Source organism: Aythya fuligula, chromosome 7, assembly GCF_009819795.1.
Source record: "Aythya fuligula isolate bAytFul2 chromosome 7, bAytFul2.pri, whole genome shotgun sequence".
Classification (NCBI taxonomy): Eukaryota; Metazoa; Chordata; class Aves; order Anseriformes; family Anatidae; genus Aythya; species Aythya fuligula.
This window is the reverse complement of record NC_045565.1, coordinates 9865279-9884653: the sequence shown is the minus strand read 5'-3', so window position 1 is coordinate 9884653 and position 19375 is coordinate 9865279. Positions and strand designations below refer to the sequence as shown.

Sequence of the window (19375 nt, the reverse complement as noted above, 5' to 3'; positions counted from 1 at the left end):
GGGGTTTGCCTTTTCATGTGCCATGAGAGAAAAACTTTCAGATGAAGCACAAGAAAACCAATGTCTTGATGGCATTCAGCACTAGAGGTGATGGGACACCTTCCCATGGTGGGAGAAATGTATGAAGTCTACCCAGGTCGTTGGCTTGTCCAGTCACATTCTCTGGGTATACATGAGGCAATGGAGATGCTCATTAGTGGGGCTTGTGAGGAAATTGTTCTAAAAAATGCCCATTTCATAATCTACACAAGCACCACCCCTAAGGTAGCTGGGCTGGGGGTGGTTTGGTTGTCCTTGATGAGCCATCACCATGTGGTTCAGCTGGAGGGAATCACCACTTGCAAGGCCCAACCTTGCAAAAGCTTTCACTCACAGGGAAGGTCCCTGCTTTGCCACCATCACACTGCTCTGCAGCCTAGAGAGGGGCCTGAAGTACATGACAGCCTAGCCATGTCTTCAAAAAAAATCTTTTATGAAAGAGCAGAGTATTGGTATCTATACATGTGTATAGATATACACATGTAGATATGTATATAGATATACACATATAGATTGGTATCTATATATGTGTATAGAGTATCTATACACAGAGTAAAAACTATTAGAGGTTTTCTTCCCTATATACATCTTTGGCCATAGCACAGGTGCATGGTACTGCCTGATGTCCTGGAATGCAGCAAGTAAAATTTAAATTTAAATTTAAAATTTAATTTAAAAAATTAAAATAAAATTTAACAGGCTTCTCTGTTAGCAAGAAACACGTTAATTTAAATGAGTTTATTAGTGGGGACTGTTTGTGTTAGGTCAGAGGTTGGACTCGATGATCTTGAGGTCTCTTCCGACCTAGAAATTTTCTGTGATTCTGTGATTAACAGTAATTAACAGGTAACAATTGCAGTTGTTTTCTTGGCCCCATTTTTCCCACAAGAGCTCTATTCCCAGTCCCATCTATCTTCTACAGGGCTGAAAAATGGCCTTTCAAAGAGTGGTGTCTGTCAGTGACATGGGCCAATGCTCCGGCTGTTTTCAAGCTGATATTTGTTTGCTACTTGAGAGGCTATTTCTCTAAATATTCCCAGACTCCAAGTGTACTTAGAAGATTCAGCATTAAACTGAGAAACTAGTGGTAAATTATATATCAAAATCAGATGTATTGGTGGGTAGAATACATACTTTCTAGGGCAGAGGGGGGAAGGAAGGGAATATACATATATATGGATATATATGTGTATATATTCACTCCAAACTGTGTTAGCTGCAGCCTGTATGTTTTATGTTCCCTGCTGGAATGGGATTATGTTGCCTCTTCAATTCAGCAGAGTTTATGTCTGCCTGTAAATTTAATGGTCACTTTTGTGACAGCAGATGTCCACTCAGTTCAGCTGCTTTTTAATATCATGTGGCATCGTGATTGAAGCCAAAATGCAGAACAAGCTGTCTAAAACCCAAGCTGTCAAAATAAATTTCCATAGAGAAATTGTCTGCTAATTTATGGGAAGTAGAGTTTAGGAGACCGCACATTGCCAAAGTAAATGCTGAAGGGAAGCCCATTGCATGCTCCCAGCAATGGCAGGGGATTCAAATGCTGTCTTGAAATGGTGGGCACACAGGTCTGTAAGGAATCTAGTCCAGGCTTATGCTTTAGAATTATAGCCCCTCTGCCAGGGTTATCACAGCTAGAAATCCCTGCTAGGGAGGACATACGAGGTGAAGGCTGCAGTTGGGTATTTCAGATATGGTGCATGTTACTCCAAATGGTACAGGACTGAAAAAGCAGCTTTCAAAAAGAGGTGAGTGATGTGAAAAGGAAGAGGTAAATAAGACTTTTCCTCCATGATCCTTCAACAGCAACAGCAGCTGTACAAACCTGCAGCTCTTTCCCCAATATTTTCAGTAACCCAACGTCCCCATCAGGGTCTCTCTAGAGCCCCAGCACATCCCTGACCTTCTCAGGTCCTGCAGACAGCTGGCAATGCAGGCCACCCACCCCCTCACCCTCTGGGGGGAAGGCAGGGCTCAAGCTCTGTCTCAGGGCAGGATCTGAACCAGGGAGCCAAGAGCCAACGCTGTCCTGCAGGGTGCCACCACAGCCTGCAGCCACCCCTCACTGCTGCCAGCCCTGGCCCCTGGGGATACATGGGCACTGCTCCATGCTCACCCCCTGGTCCCTCTCTCTAGGGTGTACATATTTATTGCTCAGTTCAAACCTTTGTTGGCAGTTTCTAAATTCCTTCTTTTTTAATTTAGATTAATATGAAAGTAAATTGGGGGAAACTGTTTTGCTCTTTTTTGGGTAACAGTTTGCATCTCCTACTCAGGGACTTAAAAACTGGTGAAGCTCCTGCTAAGCCACATTACTGTAGCCATGAATAAAGATTGACATCCTGAAACTATTTGCAGAATACTTCTGACATAGGGGGACTTTGATGTCACATTTGTCAGGACCTTTTAACCTTTAGATTTTGCTTTATCAATGAAAATATTTGAAAATGAAAGTATTTGAAAATACTTTCAAAGTCATTTTTCAATATCAATTCTTTTTTGAAAATATCTTTTAAAATGTTTTTCTGTCCTTCTTGACATTTTGAGATTCTTCTCTATTTTCTACAAGATTGTAAGTATACACATGCATGCTTCTATGTATGTATGTCCTAGATTTTTTAATTATTTAAAGACCATTTAGTCTATTTTTTTCTGGGCACACAAAACTAAACATGTAAGTGACCACATTTAACACACTTATAGGCCTTCGAACATGCTTAAATCATAAGGTATTTGTCAACCTGGACATTATTCTGCATTTGTGGAATTTTTACACATATGTTCCATTCAAAATATTTGCAGAGACATAATTCAGAGCATACCTTATCCTTTTGGCTGGACCTACTCACCAGATAACCTGAACACTTTTGAAGATGTTTTGGAAACTATTTTTAAAAGCCTTAACATATTTTTTTTTACACTTCTTCATGCACTTCAACTGCTTGTTGTACTCCTTTAAAATCACTTTTGGTACATTATTTTATTTATATTCTGATCACTTCCTTTCATTTTGATAGTTGCTTTTCTCAAGATCCTTTTAATAAAAAGAAATAATAATTATTTTTCCAGAACAGTTCAGAGCTATTTGGATCCATTTTTAAAACACTATTACCTTCTTTTGACACCTTATCTCTTTTTTGTTTGTTTGTTTTTAATTTTACACCAATCTGATTTACAAATTAAGTATCAAAAGAGAAAGAAGAGCTTGTGTCACACAAAATGCCCACTGAGGAGTGTCTCGTACTGCTCTCCAAAGCACTCATCCCAGGCCCCGGTAGCGGCAGCAGACAGCCAGCACAACCTCCTGTTTAGTGCAGGTGGACAGCAACTTTATTCCTAAGTATTAATGAAGTGGTCCAAAACTAACCCAAAAAGATATTTTAAAATGGTTTAATAGTAAAAGTAGTGAATATTGAACTCCAAGACATTCCTGAATACATTGTTTGTCTTAGTGCCAAAACATTTCAAAAATACCCCAAAAGGCAACAAACAGTTCAAAAGCTGACACAAAGAGATTATTAACAGAGGAAACATTTTCCAAGGAGAAAGAAAACATAATGAAGTGTTAAAAACATATATATATATACACATACATATATCAGTTCTTACAGCACTTCTGTCCAAGGACTGACTTTAACCAAGTAAGAAACTGTTCCCAGGGATGAGTGTTCTCCTTGCTTTAATTCTAAGCCAGCTCCATGCACATTGTGACCAGAGCACGAAACTTGCCTGCACTAACCCTGCTGACAGGAGGTGCCTAACACCCTGTAGGTTAAAACAACAAAATGCAGTGAGGTTTTTATCTGCAATGTTACATGCCTCATACCACTGCAAATCTGGCCCAAAGCTTCAAAATTTGCATTCCATGCATTCAGCAGAAAATCAATTTACCTATAATGGTTTGAAATTTCACATGCAGTTTAGCAAGTATAGGGTTTCTCTTCTGACGGACACCATGGAACACAGGTTTTATACAAACCTATTTCAACCTATTGCCTATCTTGTATGACTCACCAGTCTGGTACAGAAGGCTTGTTTTGGAGCAGCAGCAGCAGCAGTTGAGCTGTTAAAATATTATGCCTCACCTTTGAGACACTGAGAATCACCATATGAAATAGAAAAGGAAAATCACATTTATTCTACTTGGGATTGCTATTTTTTCAAAGTGCAAAAAATATCCAGTAGAGTCTAAAACTTAACCCATCCATGGTGAACGTCACAGGAAGACCTAGTCTTCCTCCCCTTCCCACAAGCAAAGAGTGGCAGCGCTGACCCAGCCAGTGCCTTTCCCATTGCTGACTTTCAGGCTGTTCTGGAGCAGGTGGGTGCTGCTCCTCGCCAGGACTGAATGTGGCAAATTGCCCAGCTTACGCCTCCAGGCAGCTGAAGGGTACATTTCACTCCCAGTGGGCTCCTGCAAACTTCACTTATGTGAAAGTCCTTGGACAGCAGCTCCACTCCATTCACTGCATGAGAGCTTTAGGACAGCCTTGATTCTTCACCGCTAAATTTTCCATCCAGGCCCACGTCAGGCTGGGCACCTTTTGCTGACTTCTGCACAGCCCAGAGTGCTACTGCTGTGCATGAGGGCATGAATCAGGTTCAGTAAAACAACAGTCCTTTCAACCCATACCAAAAACTCCTACTGGAAGAAAATTTTCATTCCACCTTGAGGAGAGAGACTAAAAGCAATCCTAGGAAACACAAATGTATAAATATATGTATGTAAATAAATGTATAAATAGATCTATTACAGACTACCTATTTCATCAGTTAATCTGTTGAGTTAAAATACATAATTTTGCAAAATGCTATTTGTAATCCTAACAATTTCTGCAGTCCAGTGAGAAGAGTAGCATTAATTATTATATACAGGGATTGAAAAAATCTCCCAATACAAGAGAATTTCCTTATCATGAATGTAAGGAGGACAGAGAGAACCAGAAACTATTGTACTGTACTCCCTGTTGCTAGTAGTTATGTTGAGATCAAACAACTTGTTTTTTTCCTTCAGGCCAAGTAATCTGACATAACAGATATCATACAGAGTGCCATTCCAAGTAGTGGATTTTGCTAGTCCACATTGTATGTACACATGAATGTGAGTGGAGAACCTTCCAACACATTTACAGACATTTCAAAACAATTCAAAAAGACTGAGGCTTTATCAGTTATCATTTCAACTTGGCTGGATCCCTCTTTTTCAACATTTGGCGGAACATCCATCATTTTCTTCATGAGGAATATTTATTATATATAGAAAACCACTATATACGGTATTAAAACCTAAGGGACTAGAGTGGAAAATTATACAGCTGGGAAGTGCTTTGTGATAAGTACACAGATCAAAATTCCTGTATAGTTGCAGAACCTAAAGAACTGATTAGTTCACCCTGGTTAGAAAAGTACATTTAGAAAAATATTAGTTTGTGGGTTTGTTTGTTTGTTTGTTTGTTTCCCAAGGTTCTCAAATGTGCAAAAGGCTTGAAACCCAAACATTAGCAGTGAGGCTATGCCGCTGCTGGAAGTACTGCCAAAGTGTACCCAGCCAGCAGTGCTACCACCCCTTCCCACACCCCTGCCCTGTACAGAGCAAGGTATTTTCATAACCAAACCGCAAGTGCCTGGCTGAGCCCTTTGGTCTTCACTGCCAGTTGTGCCAGTACAGCCAGCAGCAATGACAGGGCTGCTCTGGGAGCTTTCTGCAGAACCGTCTGAAGTAGGTTTTTCAATATGGTTACAAAGCACACAGTTTTCGGGGTAGGCTATTGTATGATTTTTAAGAACTTGGTTTAGTGGGTGATATTGGTGGTGGGGGGATGGTTGGATCAGATGACCTTGGAGATCTTTTCCAACCTTCAAAGTTCTATGATTCTATGACACAAAGCATACTAATTGCACTACTAATTGCAACACTGCTAGAAAATGACAGCTAGGCCTGATACTGAAAAACCTGTGTGGTCCTGTTCAAGTACATGATAAGAGTAATTAGGGCCAAAATGCCATCCCCAAACTTATTCTATTATGTGTTCTTAAGTGAATTGCTTTTTGTTTCTTGAGTCATATCTCTTTGCACATGTCTCTGAACTGAGAGCATAAAGCTGTTGTTATGGACATACTATAAACGGTTGCTATACACCCACATTTAACTAATAAGCATCAGATTGCAAAAGGTAAGACTCTCAGTCTTAACATTCCTAGATATTTATATTAAAATTATCGAATGCTCTCCTGTTTGTAAACCAAAAGAACCTCAAAAGAGATGAGATTAAAACACTTAACAAATTGCAGAGCAGGTACTATACAAAACCGAGCAGAGTGCGCTCAGCATTGTTGCTTAAAGTCCTCACACTCAGTGTGCATGTGTCATTTTATGAAAATAAGAGTGGTTCAGGAGAATGAGTCCATTAGTGTAGAAGCTTTTGATTGAGTACAAAACAGCAAACCCCAAGTGGGGCAAACAACACATTCCTGTAAAGCTTGGGCACCATCTATGTTCCCGCATCCTCCTCCGGAGCATGTCAGAGACACACACACTGACACAACAGCTTGCAGTGTTGGGGCAGAGTCATATATAGAGCCACATACTTTCCATCTATTGAGACAATGACCAGCCTAGTTACTGTCAACAAAAGTATTCATTAGGTTGCCCCTCTATCTTTGATATTGCTTCAGAATCCACACTGGATCGGGCAGACAGCAGCCTATTAGATTCATCAGGGGTATGTCTAGTCAAGTATTCTCCTTCCACTCCTTTTGCCTTGGCCCCAGGAGAAAGACTTTCAAAGGTGACGTAGGACTCTTGAATTTCCTTGGGTTTCCTCACAAGGCATTTTTTGCAGCGTCTTTTCAGTGCTCCACAGCAGACCACTAGTGTCAGGGGAACAGCAATGACGCAGGCCACACTGATGACGACCACATTGATGAGCTTCTGGGTCCCTCCTGCACTAGCAACTTCCTCTGTGGAAAATATGATGCATTGCTCCTTCCTGGGGATCAGCCCTTTCACGCAGACACACACAATGTATTTGGTCTTTGGCAGCAGCCCATAAATGGTGACCTTGGTCTTCCCTGGTTCCACATTGATCCGCCGCATGTCTCTCTCTCCAAAGACTGCATAGAGGACACTGAACACTGTTGTGTTCCTTGCCAGAGGTGCTTTCCACACCAGGGTGACACTCTGGTCGGTGTCTCCTATCACTCTGACGGACCTTACAATTAGCTCCGGCTCCTGCTGACCAGTAGGTGGGCTCACCAGCAGGTTTTGGGGGTTGCTATCTTGTGCCCCATCTGGGATGAGGAGGCCCTCTCCAGTGCCTGCTCCATCTCCCAGAGTAGGCATGGTGGAGGTGGTGATAACATACCTTGCTACAAGCTTGTCGTTGTAGGCAGCTGCCTCCATCCCGCTCACCTTCCCACTCCATGCACCTTTGGCACCAGAGTTGGGGTCGTCCGTGCTTTCTGAGTCTGTGATGATGAGGGATATGAACGCCTCTGTTGCCCCCAGGAAGTTCTTTGCTTTACAGATGTACTCTCCAGAGTCAAGGTAAGAGACTACAGGTAGGCCCAGGATAGACCAGCTCATCCCATCGCTAGAGATCTCTTGGTGCACTGCAAGGAAGGAAAAATGTAAAATAAATAGATGATCTTTAATAGAACTACCAACATGTTTTGTGAAATATTAAGATCCAATTAGCTGAATGTCTGCTTGATCCAGTAGAATCATCATTTATTTTGGCCACCAAGTACATTACAAAATCAAGTAATTCCAAGAAAATAACATTAACGCTAAAATTAGTTTATGTCAGGATTTACACTGCTTCAGAGCAAATGGATATGAAGCATTTCATTCTATTTCCTTCCAACTGATGTGTAACTTGAAAACTAAACTGTGAAGTTTCTTATATTAAAAAGTGTTTAAAAGCTCTTATGCATGTACAATATTTAAAAGAGCGAAGGGAGTGGGCTGTAACATGACCTAAATGCACTCCTCTGAGTCACAGAAAGTAAAAGCAGTCTAGATTTTCTTCTATGATCATATATGGACTAGCCTAGAATATATGAAGCAAAGTAGCTGAAAAATAATATCCCTTTTACAGTAAAATTAGGACAGGTTTTTATATCAAGGCAAACACAGGGAAGTCTCATCACCAAAGTAGACAGCTCCAGTGAGCAATATGTACACAGATGAGTGTTGATTTTCTCATCTGGTTTACCAGAAGGCTAAAACTAAGCATTTTTTTGCTTTTTTCTATTTATGCAGAAAAAAAAAGAGCTAGGATCATGCAGAAGGGTAAAGCACATTCTCCATCATTTAACCAGCCTCCTTAGGATGAGCATGTACTACCCACTGAAAGGTAAACAAGGGAGACGTCTGAAAGGGACAGGTAAGACAGGACAAAAACCTCTCCCAAGCCCGTGTGGGTCAGGGCCCAGTCTGGCAACCGGGGCACGTTTCAATGGCAATGTAATACAATAACAGCAAAAAGTTACCTTTTCCATTTAATTATTCAGTGTTTGGGAATACTAAAAACCATAAAGCTACTGGTCTTCCTATGGCACTTCCTCACATATGTAGGCTGTGGGCTGTGTCTCACTCCCCTCTATTCAGACCACCACCATTTCAGTGATACTCTAACACTGGCACAGAAGCTGCCATTGCCGAGAAATAATGCATATTTTCAGCCAGCTTTTTACCGAAAGGTGCTACAGTGGCTTAATGGGGCACAAAATACATCATTCTCAGCTGTACCTCAAAGTAAACTCAACATATGCTTTCAGAAAAGCATTCTCTGTTTTGCTTTTTGTTGCGGCTGTCTTTCAAGTGTAGGAAGGATGTTTGCAGCATGATGGGTAGACGTTGTCATTATGAGGAGAGGCTCTGATACATCCTGCACATCATGCAAAAGAGCAATGACTTGTGAAGATTCCCCCCAAAAAGAGTATTTATTACAGGTGGTTCCACTGCTGTGAAAGAAAAATGCTCTCTTCCCTGTTTCTGCTGCAACAAGGAGTCCAGTAACCTTTTGGCATTGAAACCCCACAGTTCCCAGTCAGGCCCAGGTTGACAGTAGCATTTGGGGGGGATTAGAAGAATAAGGGTTCAGGACCTGAGCTAAAACCTCAAAAAGCTAAGGACAACTGCCTTGAATGTAGCAAAAATTTCTTCCCTGAATTCCCCACACTCTAACATATCAACTCACTTTGCAATTTTGGGTCTAACCATTCTTGTGAATGAAAATGACAGAATCACAGAATTGCAGGGGTGGGAAGGGACCTCAAGAGATCATTGCGTCCTTCAAGAGATCATTGGGTCCAACCCCCAAAATGAAAAAATGAAAATGTGGCTCACAAAGGCAGCAGTTATCCAAAGACTCCCCCCACAAGCAGGGTAGGCACAGAAGAGGAAGCTGGTCAGTATTTCTCTTACAGAACATCTTCCCAAGAGACCTTGTCAATCCATCAGAAATTAATCACTTCTTAGAAGCATGACATTTTTACTGGTGCTGTGTCCTTCAGCAGTTCAGTGGTGTTTTTGTTTTTAATATATCTATGCCTTAATGTTGCTTGTTTGCTACCTTCTTTCTTTGCCACAGAAGATTTGAATCCCTGCTGAATTCATGTCATATATCCCTCCTCCAGAGATGTTTGCCAACTGATTAATAGTAGCTCATCATTACTCTCAAAGACCGATGAAAGAAGTCAGTGAGAATTCTTCTCAGTGACTGAATAACTAATTAACTTAGGACAACTTCTTATTACAGCTGGACATATTTCATTTCTTCAGGTCTGACAGATTTGCAGAAAAGCCTTTGAGTTATCTCACCACCACCACAATTGTGAAGAAAAACAAAAAACAACAACAAAAACTGACATCTAATGCAATAGCATATATTTATCTGATAAGATTTACATCAACACGGAAAATGTTATAGTCTATAGAAAATCACAATGCTATAGTGAATTACACACGTTACTATAGTGAATCTTAATGCTGAACTAATTTATTTTTCAGGTCTTTTATCAGCAGGAAGGAGCTGCTGTCACAGAAGCTTCCATTTGCTGTGCAGCCTGTAGATAAGAAAGGTGCAGGTCTATGTCACTCAATCCACGTGGGAGAAAAGCTTAAGCCAAACATACCTGTGCCATTTAGTTGTGCCCCATCAGCCCGCCTCCAGCTGAGCTCAGGAATGGGCACTCCTGTTGTCCCACATCGCAGCAGCACGGTGCTGCCCAGGATGGTCTTTACTTTGGCTACAGATGTGTGTACAACAGGGCTTTGACACTTCCTTAGCTCGACTTGGCTGAAGAAGATTCCTGCAAGGCTGCGGGGGGTGAAGCATTTCAGCCTGGGCTCGATGAATGCTATGTTAGGAGACTGGAAATTTAGGAAATGGACCATTTCATACAGACTGCAGTCACACACCCAAGGATTGTCTTGCAAACCTGTCAAAAGAAACCAGAGCAATAAGTCAATCCAACAGCACTTTTTGTTTCTGTTTTTCAGCAGGACAAACTGCGATAGGCTCCTGGTGTGCCCCTTGCACAGACTGCTTGTGGGAATGCAGGGAGGGTCGTACGATAGCACCCCGTTGCTGTTGGCCAAGGTTGATGCACCCCCGTAGCTGGTCAGTACAGGGTAGAAAATATGGCTTGTCAAGGCATCTCAAAATCTGGAGTCATGGGGATGGGTTCGTTTGGTTTGGTTTCCCAGGAAGATACTACACAATCTCTTCCTTACACAGTTTAGAAAATCCCTCTCACCAGGTATTTTTAAAATATTAGCCAAATATAGCCAGGCCAAATGTCAGGCCTACAATAGGTGTATAGACACTTATTAGACAATACCTATATTAAGAATATACACATAGGAAGGGGTGGGTGTATTAAAGAACATACTCTTGTTTCAGAGTCTCACAATGCTTCTCTTTTTTGTGCTCTTTCAGTGTGTGAAAGAAGCCTAGAAGAGAGGGATCTGGGGGTCGTGGTAGACAGCAAGTTGAATATGAGCCAGCAGTGTGCCCTGGCAGCCAGGAGGGCCAATCGTGTCCTGGGGTGCATCAAGCACGGCATCACTAGTAGGTCAAGGGAGGTGATTGTCCCGCTCTACTCTGCGCTGGTGCGGCCTCACCTCGAGTACTGTGTGCAGTTCTGGGCACTACAGTATAAAAAGGACATGAAACTGTTGGAAAGTGTCCAGAGGAGGGCTACGAAGATGGTGAAAGGCCTTGAGGGGAAGACGTACGAGGAACGGCTGAGGTCACTGGGCCTGTTCAGCCTGGAGAAGAGGAGGCTGAGGGGAGACCTCATCACAGTCTACAACTGCCTCGTAAGGGGGTGTCGAGAGGCAGGAGACCTTTTCTCCATCAACACTAGTGACAGGACCCGCGGGAATGGGGTTAAGCTGAGGCAGGGGAAATTTAGGCTGGACGTCAGGAGGGGGTTCTTCACAGAGAGGGTGGTTGCACACTGGAACAGGCTCCCCAGGGAAGTGGTCACTGCACCGAGCCTGTCTGAATTTAAGAAGAGATTGGACTGTGAACTTAGGCACATGGTCTGAACTTTTGGGTAGACCTGTGCGGTGTCAAGAGTTGGACTTGATGATCCTTAAGGGTCCCTTCCAACTCAGGATATTCTATGATTCTATGATTCTATTGAACTCAAATTCTAAAATAAAAATAAATCTGTGAAGAATGGTACTGGAAAAGCGAGATTGGAGCTTGGAGCAATGCATATCCACCAAGAGAAGCTGCTGCATTCTGATTAAATCTGTACATCAACCTACTTACAAATATTTGCATTTGCCAGTCTCGTGCAGTTTCTGGCCTCTAATGACTTCAGCTAGCAGCACTGGCACTAGGGATTTTAGACTGCCTGACGCCAGGTATGTGCTTGAAGCCTAAGACAGGAGCACAGCGTCCAGGCCTCCCTCCAAGGGGGCTTCACGCCCTCTTTTCTGCAGGCAGCCCAAGGACAGGGCTGGCAACTGCCTGCAAGTGAGGAGCACTGCTATCTATGTATCCCCTCGATTCCCAGCAAGCAGAAACATCTGCCCACACTACAGTGCCCACTTCTGCTGGCCCCTGGAGCACAGCAGCAGTAGCCACACAAGCTCTAGCTTTTCAGAAAGACACAAGTTTTGACAAAAGCACAGTGGGTGCAGCACAAGGCTCCAAGAGCACTGAGAGTCTGCTTGAATTTTGCTAGTCAACAGAAACACAGGGTAGATAAAAACCCCTGATGCCTCAAATAGTTTTAAAGATTCTGCTGACAAAAATCTCTTGCTGAGGCCATTGCACACCATCCTCCCCTGGCTTAGAAGGCAGTCTGAAAGTGGTGGGCCTTAGCAGGAGCATACTACTTATAAATGAATATATTTACATATTAAGGGAATTAAAAAAAAAAAAAAAAAAAGAATTAAAATTAAGAGTTTGGCTTTGTTATTTTATGGCATTTTTGCTAGCTGTTTACTTCTGACTTCGTGCACTAGATAACAATTTACTCCAGATATTCTGGTGAAATAATTGTTTTAACTTTCTTTGCTGCCACTTTAGTTACTGTGCAGAACTCATCATGGATTAAATAATCAGGAGAGCCATCCATCACAACACTTTACATTATTAACTCTGAGATCTACTTTTCCTCTTTCATAGGCGGCTCACACAGGCAATTCTCACACACAAAACCTTGCAGTCTTGGCACAGACTATCAGCCAGCAAGCTACTGCTGAAACTGCTTTCTCTTGAAGCAGTCTACAAGCAGTCCCTGAAGAGGATTCACAACGATGCAATTTAGATGAAGGAAGGGACTAAGCTGACTCTTTATTATTCATGGATTTTTTTATGCCTCCATGAGAAACAGTCATAAGCAGATCAAAGTGGAAACAGGCAGCTGTGGCCTCCCAATCCAATCCTGCAAGGGACATGTGTTTCATATGGTCCCTGTGGGTGTCAGCTGGATGGGATCTAGGAGGTGCCATGTCTATACATTATCGTACAAAGCTTAGCATTAAACTCATTTGCCCACATGAAATTTTTAGGATTCTGGAACAGACAACCTGTATGCAGCTGGCTGTGCAAACACTCAGGTTGGCCATGAACATCAAATCATGATCTGTGCTTCCTAACAAAATACTTTTGTCATCCATATTGAAAGGAATAATGCTTTTACATGTAACTTGATTCTGAAAAATAAACAAAGAAAAGACTATAATCTAGGCGGTGTCTTGACATGCCACAGATGAAAATGGGCAATCTCAAAAAGCCAGCTTTGGCTTAAAGATCTTGATACCACACCTGGCAAAACAAAATGGGGAAACACCTGCTTCTTTCCTGACACTAGTCAAATCTTAAACAACATCTGTTCAGGACACTAAAAGACTATTTTTTTTAAGTCCTGTATCTCTTTCCACTGCAGTCTAGTTTTAAAAACTGCACCTCCCTGAAATCTATCCAGAGAACATGATCAGTGGGTACTTTTAGAATGAGAGAAAACGTTTCTGATAAGCTTATCAGCAAGTGCCTGAACTCAGATCCATAGTTGTAGAGGCAGTTCCTGCAGCTGCACACACCCCATGGATCAAATGCAGTCAGTGGAACTGGGTCAGCTCATGGCAAATGAAGACAGCAGATGGCAACGACTCTGAACCATCATCATCAACCCGACATGGATTTGAAATAGCATACTATGGCTAAAAGGCTGAGCAGTAATCCCCTGAACTAGTAAATGTACTAAAAACCTCATCTGGGGATACTGCAACTCAGAGGATTCAAGACAGTCGCCTGTATTACCCTCTGACACAAAAATGCACTATTGCCCTGGAGCCATACTTCTGAGGAGCCCAGAATTGCCACCAAAGAGTGTTTTCTTGTGATTTTATAACTGTATTCGGAGGCAGCACTACATTTGTGGCTTTGGGGAGACTTGGGTTTAATTCTGTGTGAAGAGAGAAAAGAGACTCTGGAAGGAGGCACACGCTAGGGCAAACTGGCAGTCCTGACCCAGATTTTATGCTCAGCAGTATTCCTTTTTAATTTGGACTTAATAAGTATCCATCTTCTTATTTAATGCTGCATAAAACTGATCAACTCCATACTAGCTGTTACTAGAAAACAGCACATGAATGATGTGGAGCTCTAATCACATTTGTATGCCTGCCAAAAAAAGGCAGTGTTGATAAATAAAAAGTCTTGACAAAGGGTCAGCGGTTTTGTGTTAGAAAGACTCAAGCCAGTGATAAAGTTTAGGGTGTAATGAAGTGATTTTGTTAATGTGTAAATGCATTTTCACACTTTATATAGAGCATTAAATTAGCAGTGTATATGCTGCAGTAACCACAGCGGGTAAAAACGCTATGGTAAGATGTGGAGCTCTTATCATCTTGCTTCCTACAAAATCAGTCACTTACCTAAGATGATCTTGGAGTTATCGTTGGGGAAGTAAGGAACAGCCTGCAGGTTGGCCCAGGTAGAAATGAGAGCCTGAGGAAGAGTCATCAGTTTATTGCTAGACAGGTCCAGGTATGTAACATTCTTCACATAACGAGCAGCATCCGGGGGTATTGAGGTAAGTTCATTGTTGTGTAAATCCAGAAGCCTTAGCTGTGGCATGTCAGCCAGGGTTTCCCAGGGGAATGATACTAAGTTATTCCCATCTAGCCTCAGCTCCTGCAAGCGACGGAGACCCTTGAAGGTGATCCTGCTGAGACTGGCCAGGGAGTTATAGGGCATCCAGAGGTACTCCAGGTTGTGGAGCCCATGGAAAGCCTCCCCCGGCACCCTGCGGATGGCTGTCTTTTCTATTCGAAGCTTGGACGTATCTACAGGGATGTTCACGGGGGTGAGAGTCATCTCTGGGTCATTACACAGCACTGTCCTGGTGGGGAAAGAAACACAGATGCAACTTTCTTGTATTTTGAGACATTTGTGAAAGTTTATTATAAAACAAGACTTTATCTGCCTTTTTTTCACAAGCTTTTTTCTTGTAATTTCTTACTTGCTGCTGATCTCTAAGCCATCGCCATAAGTACATCAGCTTGCAGTAATTCATATGTACACACAGCTTTTGACTGCAGAGATTGCAGCACTCTCCTGGAGTGCTGTGAATCTGACTCTGGCCCATGTAGTGTTCCTGCTTTTTTCTCTTTCCGTTTTTCAAGGGTCCTTATGATAGACAGCAGTGTCAACAGTCATGCACAACAGAGGATGCTAATGTATCTTAAAATACAAGGATCCATAAATTGAACATTAAAAGACATATGAAAAGAAGCCTTCGCTGGTGCATAAAGTATGGGATGGAAGGAAGTAACATAGTCTAAATACAGCATAGGATCTCTGCTCATGAAGCGAGGATAAGAAAGTCAACTCACTGGTAATATACTACAGCAAGTTCTGCTTTACTGTGAAACTGGGAGATTTGTAGGGATGGCAAGAGTCACTTCACTGCAAGCACGTACAATTTATGAGAGTGAAAGCGCAGAAAATTAACTCTTTGGAAAATACTATACTAAAACCAAGACAGCTTCACGGGTCTTAATCATTCCTTCCCATTTCACATCTCTAGAATGTCCCCGAAAACCCCATGCTACCATTTTGCAGTCTTCAGAGAAAGAATTGTGACTTTGACTTTGCTAAGATATGGTATTGTGAATAACCATGAGACATGAAAGGAGACAAAATAGGTGTCTCAGCCTGCACTTTAATTTGCCTACCAGCAAAAAGAGTAAGGCAAGTTCTTAACAAAACACAAAACCACCTCGCAAAAGGTAATAGGTTAGACAGGCATGTCTCACTCCACATGCTAAACAAAATACTTCAAGAAATGTAATGTGATCAGTCAAGTACCATTTTCTTATCACACTGCTTGGCTGATAAACAGTATTTTACAAAACTGCCAAAACCTGATTGGTTTTGGCTGAAAGTAATTATTCCTCTACTATCAGCAAAAATAAATAACATCCCAGAGTTAAATGGTATTTGAGCCACCAGTTAGAATTATTAATTTATAATCAAAATATCATTGTCATCCAGCACTTTTATTGTGGCATTAAATCCTGCCCAGCCTCAGCTGAAAGCTGAGATTTTGAGAAAGAAAAAAAGACATCCAATAAGAAAAAGCCAGAAATTTTCTTTCAGTAAAACATTGTGTAGGCATGACACAAAGTATTTGATATCAGAGCCACTAGCACAGTATAACGGTGTGCTCTGAGTGTCCCCAAACTATGTCAGTGAGCACTAAACAATTAATCTATAGGATAATCTCCTTTTATCAGTGAGAAATAGGAATCTTAATTAACAAAACAAAACAAAAAAAAAAAGTGACATTATGCTCCTTAAGGGACTAATGAGCATTTGTGTTGTTATGTATCTTACCAAAACACACTTTAGGTTTTTCCAGTCACTGAAAGAAAATTCCATAGGGAACTGGGGAACTGTGACATTTACAGAGCAATAATAGTCTCTCCTGCTATCATACTCCCTTTTAACAATCGTAGACTATTTGCGTCTCTACCACGCTTCTTACTGGGAAAGTTTCTGGCATTGAATCTATAACACCATAAAAGAGATAAAAAAAAGCACATCCATTTCACAGGGATCCAAAATAAAGGGGACAGCCTTTAATTCCTGTACTGTCGTTTGCCTAGAAAAAATATTTCTTCCAAAGGAGTTATCAAATACTCTGCCACAAAACCTTCTCTACTGTGAACCACACCTTATAAAAATGTAGCCTGTGTTTCATTAAGTCAGATCATTGCTTCATGATTACACTTCAGAAAGATTTTTTAATTACACTCCTCCAGTGAAATCTCTGTATAATGGCGCTGCATTCCAAGCAGGTGCCCTTCTGGTCTTATCTTTTTAACTGAAAGTTTCCAATCTGAGAACAGTCTTATTTTATTTTTATAACTATTATCTACTTTTTGTGTTCACTGTCATCTAGACTTGATCACTTTGCCTAAAATCTTCAACCAAAGGATTTTTAAGTAAATGGAAGGGATTGCAGTTGTTGGTACCCAATATAAACCAAATCTGGTTATACTTTAGAAACAGACCAGCAGAGCAGAATAAAGCCTTACCCAGCATATTCAACATACGGGCAAAAAAAATACAATGTTGCTTAAATTTTATTTCTTTTTGCTGTTGCACGAGCAGTAATTATGTCGCTTCTGTTCTCACAGAGGAGATGCCCAAACGCTTTCTCTGAAATCAGCTTACTGCGTTTTCAGAAGCTAATCCTCTGCAAATAAAGCTAGAGCGCAAAGCAACTGGAAAAATAATGGACACAAAGTCTGGACGCAATATTTTCTTCTCTAAGCATCCTTGCAGAGAAGAAATAAAACCCCCAACAGTCACAAAGACAGCGGCAACCCCCTGGGGAGAATATTGGCATACCTGGCTTTCGTCCCCTCGCTGAGGCTGTGGAAGGCGCAGCTGCACTGTGATGGGCACGAGCCACCCGCCCGCGGCAGCCCTCCGAGCATTAAGCAGCAGAGCAAACTCACCGCGATCCACATGGCTACCTGTGCATGGGAAGGACACCTGGGCACTAGGCAATATGCAGGGTTTCGCCTATGGTATCCATTGACTGCTCACATCTTGTTAACTCCCTTTCGTTTTCAGCCGCACTGTGATCTTCCAGCCCTCGCTGAGTCCATCAGATAAAAAAGGATAGGCAGGGATTAAGGATGGGGACTTGAGTTATTTTCATGAAGGTGCTTATTGCTTCCTGGAACTGTACTGACAGCATTGCTTCCCTCAGGAAGCCCCATCAAACCACACTCCTCAGGAAATCTGTGGCTCTTGCTTGAGAAAAAAGTGAACATAGTTTTTGGGGACCTGCAGAAGTGGCAAGATAACTGCTATCTGACCAGGAATTAGGAATAATGTACTTCCTCACAGTGACTTTGGGAATATGTAAGAACAGTTTCTTGTGCTTATGGAATATAAGCCTCGCATAGAAGAATATTGAAAATATTCTGCAGTGATACTGTTAAAAGCTTTTATTTTCTTTTCAAAAATCTGAGTTTGACCAAACAATTATTGAGCTGTTGGCAACATGCCTGATGTTAATAAACAATGAATAACCCACATAATTCAGTTCCTATCAGGCCTGCAGGGCTGAGCACTGTGCTCTGACATGCTGACACAGCAACGCCTGGATGACCATTTTGAGGAATGCCACCCAATGCAGAGCCATGGCACAGCTTCTGGAATAGGAAGAAAAACTCAGCACTATCTTAATGACAACCCAGGTCTGGATATCAAACTACTTTGTCCTGTTGGAGATGACCCATGTTTTCAGCAGTCTTCATCTGACTCCAAAGAACCCACTACGTGTGAGAAAAATGGAGCCTAAATATGCAAAAATGTAAAGCTTAAGAGGCTGCTATTTGAGGTGGGAACAGAATTCATCCTAGCAAGGACATCTAACGCTTACAAGGGCTATTATTTTCTGATGAGTGTGAACGTATGTAAATCACTCACACCACAAATGCACAACGCTCCCTTAAAAGTAAAAACCTCTGGAGAAACTAATAGCTGATTACTTTCAACCGGATCAGATTGCTACTCCCCCTCTTCCCAGTCAGACTGCATAACAGCTTTGGCAGAAAAACTGACCCCTATGTCAAGCACAAAACAGCAAGCACAGGTTAAAAACATAACAGAAGTGAGGAGTGATTAAATGGAGCTGAACAGCTAGCAATAAAGCACTAACCAGACACAGCTCTTCAGAGATGCTTTAGGAAAATGTTTCACTTATAGTTCTGGAGTGCAGGAAAGCCACAGTGCGCAGCACCGTTCCAGGGGAGAGCCCCAGGTGCCTCATTCCAGCACAGAACAAGAGCAACTCGACCAAAATCCTGGACCCCATTAAATCAATAGGAGCTCTGCTATCAGATTCTCCCAAAGAAATGGGGGGGTGATATCAAATGTAGCTGGCTGAGGCAGAAACCACCTGGCAACCCATTGGCCTTTCAGCACCAGCCACTTCCAGCTTTCCCTCCTCTTCTTCACCTAAGGTCAGAGGAGAAAGGGAAAGAAATTACAACCACAAAGATTTTCCCTAAAGATTAGGCTTTCTTGGATCTTAATTATAGTCAAATTAGTCAGAAAAAGTGCCCATCACAGATTCTTCTGCCCTCCTAATATAGGTGACTATCCAAATTCAGATTTCCCAGGGCAAGAACTACAGCTCTGCACTTTTTTAAAAGTCTGGTTGTACATACAGCTGCCCTTCTGCAGAGATGCACGGAAGAATCAAATCATATGAACTGCCAAAAAGCCAGGGAGGAAATAGGAACAATCTATCTCAAAATACATTTTATAAGGGAAGG

General features: G+C 41.9%; 1 protein-coding gene across 1 annotated transcript; it reads right to left on the bottom strand.

Moving 5' to 3' along the window:
• Nucleotides 1–6667: 6667 nt before the first annotated feature.
• Nucleotides 6668–17554, bottom strand: LRIT1 (leucine rich repeat, Ig-like and transmembrane domains 1). The gene is made up of 4 exons (XM_032191746.1): nt 17433–17554; nt 14450–14916; nt 10183–10488; nt 6668–7653 (listed from the first exon to the last, which is right to left on the bottom strand). The coding sequence occupies exons 1-4, from the start codon at nt 17552–17554 to the stop codon at nt 6668–6670; spliced, it is 1881 nt and encodes a 626-aa protein (XP_032047637.1).
• Nucleotides 17555–19375: the final 1821 nt, after the last annotated feature.

Bases quoted from the DNA above. Each gene is read 5' to 3' on its own strand.
- LRIT1 (XM_032191746.1), bottom strand. From the start codon at position 17,554: ATGTGGATCGCGGTGAGTTTGCTCTGCTGCTTAATGCTCGGAGGGCTG. The intron at 14,917-17,432 runs GTATGCCAATAT...TTTCCCCACCAG, and splicing joins AGCGAGGGGACGAAAGCCAG to GACAGTGCTGTGTAATGACC. The intron at 7,654-10,182 runs GTATGTTTGGCT...CCTTCCTTGCAG, and splicing joins GGCACAACTAAATGGCACAG to TGCACCAAGAGATCTCTAGC.